A 3,081-nucleotide genomic window follows, 5' to 3' on the forward strand; every position below is an offset into this window, starting at 1 on the left:
TCCCCCCCCCCCCCCAAAAGGTCCGGGGCCCCCAGCCACTGCCCCAAGGGTTAGCCAGCTCCAACTGATACTAGGGGGGGCAGCAGATGGCGCTGGTCCCCCTAGTGCGTGCTGGGAAGGTTGCATCACCCATCCTGCACCCCCTTGGGCTGCCCCCTGCAGGCCTGGCTGCCCCCCCCATCCCCCACACCTGCCAACTGGGGCATTGATGAGGCTTTCTCTTTCCTTTGCTGCTGGCTCCAGCATGCCATCGCTTTTTGTTTGAAGGAGTCGGGGAGTAAACCTCCTGTGGTAATGTATCTGCTATGCCCACCCTGCTGCGCTTTCCCTGCAGCCTGCCCTGGGCTGGGGGGGGCTCTAGGGTGCCCACCTCTGCCCCATAGTAGCTGGCACTACCCACAGCTTGCCCTGAGCTGTGGGTGCTCTGGCCCTGGCACTAGTTCTAGGAGTGGTGCCTGGTGCAGCCCATGCCAGGTCTGGGCAAGGGTGTGCCCAGGCTCAGGGCCTCGTGGCATGCCCCCTCAGTCAGCCTCTCTTGTGTCAGCCTCCCATACTGCCTGGATCTGGGCTGCCCAGCTTCTGGTGTGGGTGGGAGGTTGACACCCCTCCTGGCCTCAGCCCCTTCTCCCATGCCCCTGGGGGGGGTCCTTTGGACCCCAGTGTCTGGGCCCAGACCCCCAGTGTGGTGCCAGCCAGGGCAAAGAGGCTGCCCCCCTTCTCTTCCCCTCCCCTTCCCTCTGGGTATCCGTCTGTCTGGCTGCTCTCTGTCTGTGCCTGCCGGCTGTGTCTTGTCTCTTGTGTGGGGGCCTGGATTGCAAAGGGGGAGTCTCTCCTTGTTGTCGCATCCCCCCCTACCCCACCCTGCTTCATCCCTGCCAGGCCTGTGGGGCAGTGCTAGGCCCTGGAATGGGAGTGGGGCTCAGTCAAACTGCCCTAGTCCTGCCCCTTTTACCCCTGGGACCCCAGCCACAGCCCCTCCCCTCTCCCTTCTTCCCTCCCCCCTACCCCCAGCATGTGGTGCCATGTCAGGGTGTCTCCCCCTCCCTTCTGGGGGTGAGGGGGGCACCAGCTTGGGGGGTGGGGGGTTGGTGGGGGGAGCAGGTGCCTGCCTCCAGCTTTTGGTCCAAGGGGTCCTGCACAGAGGTCTGTGGCCCTGGTACTGACACCCCCCCCACCCTCCGTCCCTCTACTTTCAGATCCGGTACCGGAAGGACAAGGTGCTGCCCACACAGGCACCCTGTTTCCCTGCCATCACTGGCCTGCAGGACCTGGCCAGTGGTGCTGCCCTGGCAGCCATGCTGCACTACTACTGCCCCCAGCTTGTGCGCCTTGAGGGTGAGCTGGAGGGGCACCTTGGGGCAAGCAGGACTATGGTGGGAGAGGTACAGAGCCAGGGAGGGGGCACTGCATGCCATGGAGGGCACTGTAGGGTGGGGTGGGAGGGCAGGATGGGGTGCAGGGGGCTTGGCACTGCAGGGGGGCTGTGGGGGGTGCCATGGGGTAGCTGAGCACTGGGTGGGGACTGGGTCCCTGAGGTGGAGGATGTTGTGGGGGCTGTGTGTGACACCCCCCCCCCCCCTCCCCCACCGGGGGCCCGAGGGGGCCAATTCTCTGGGCGCTGTACAACCTGCAACTGCTGCAGGACTTCTGTGCCCGGCGCCTGGGAGGAGGCTGCCCGCTGGCCTTGGAGGACCTGCTCTACATGCCCCCTGCCCTCCGGGTGAGCAGGGGTGCCAGGCTGCCACTGGTTAAGTCCGGGGGGGGGCAGTGCATCTAGGCTAAGCTATGAAGGGTTAAGTCCCTGGGATAGGGGGAGGGCACTCTGCCTGGCTCTGGCCTGTCCCCACTTCTGCAGCAGCCAGAGGCCCCTTAATGAGGCCCCTAATGAGGCCCTGTGGTGCTAATTGGGCCTGGCACCATAGGGCAGGGATGCCAGCATCTGCTTGGCACAGCCCACCTTGCAGGGTGCGGGGAGGGAAGGGTCTAGTTTTCCCAGTTCTCATGGGCCCCTAAGGTTTGGTGGTGAGGAAGGGGCTGGTGTGTAGGAGGGGAGTCTCCACAGTGCCCAGACCTTAGCATGGGTGCTCCCCCACCCCACACACACACAGGTGAACATAGGGGCCTTCCTGGCCGAGCTCTTCCTGTGCTTTGAGGTGCTGAAGCCCGACTTCGTGCGGCCCCGTGACCTAGGAGACCTCAGAGGTACCATGGAGAGGGCAGGGCGGGGGGTTCTCTCTGCTGTGCCTGAGAAGGCACCACCTTGGAGGGGGAGTAGGAGTAGGTGCATTGGGTGTGGGGGAGGTCTGAGTGCCCTCTACCCCTGGGAGCTGTGCCAGGGTGGGGGCTGGGCTCCAGCCTCAGCGGTGGGGGGGTGGGGCCTGGGTGGGAGTTGCGGGGGCAGGATTTACCTACTCTGCACCCTGTCAGGGATGGAGGGGACTGGTTGCTGGGGTGGGGACAGCAGGGCTGGTAAGGTAGGGCTGGGGCTGAGGCCAGTGCTGTCTTTGCAGACTCCCCAGGGCTGAGCGATGCCCTGACTCCCAACAGCTGCGGCAGCAACAGGTGAGTGTGGGGGAGCAGCTGGGGGCCCTGATCCCCTGAGGAAACACTAGGGGGCTCTGTGTTGGGGGGCAGCTGGGGATGCTGTGCTCCTGTTGCAGGCTGGGAGCCCAGGATAGTGAGCATCCTCTTGGGGTCAGGGGGTGGGTATAGCGCCCCCCTGGTGGCCACCGGGTGCAGCACACCCTGCACCTGTCCCAGGATCTGGTGGGGGTGTGCAAATAAGGGGCTTGGTGCATCAGGCCCTCCTGTCTGACCTGCCCCCAACCCCTGGTCTCTCTTACAGTGGCTCCCCCGTGTTCAGCTTCCGGCACCCATTCTTCCCTGGGGCAGCAGCACTGTCCCCACTCCGTGGATCACCTGGTGAGAGACCCCCTGGCAGGGTGGAAGGGGCTCTGGCCTGGTTCCTTCTGCTGGAGGTGTTGTCTGTTGGGGGGGCAGGGTCGGAGCTATTGGGAGGGATAGGGGGTGTGAGCAGGCCTTGATTGTATGGGGGCAGGGGTAGAGCAGAGTAGGGGACGG

General features: G+C 65.0%; 1 protein-coding gene across 1 annotated transcript in view; it reads left to right on the forward strand.

Annotated features, from left to right (window-relative positions):
- The window catches only part of CAMSAP3 (calmodulin regulated spectrin associated protein family member 3), a 19,916-nt gene that overhangs the window by 10,469 nt on the left and 6,366 nt on the right, over positions 1–3,081 (forward strand). The window contains exons 6-11 of the mRNA XM_025216157.1: positions 244–291; positions 1,197–1,348; positions 1,600–1,720; positions 2,109–2,202; positions 2,511–2,562; positions 2,846–2,978. Coding sequence (XP_025071942.1) covers positions 244–291; positions 1,197–1,348; positions 1,600–1,720; positions 2,109–2,202; positions 2,511–2,562; positions 2,846–2,978 — 600 coding nt within the window. The remainder of the gene's footprint in view (positions 1–243; positions 292–1,196; positions 1,349–1,599; positions 1,721–2,108; positions 2,203–2,510; positions 2,563–2,845; positions 2,979–3,081) is intronic.

The sequence above is a fragment of the Alligator sinensis genome, unplaced genomic scaffold (assembly GCF_000455745.1).
Source record: "Alligator sinensis unplaced genomic scaffold, ASM45574v1 scaffold1509_1, whole genome shotgun sequence".
Classification (NCBI taxonomy): domain Eukaryota; kingdom Metazoa; phylum Chordata; order Crocodylia; family Alligatoridae; genus Alligator; species Alligator sinensis.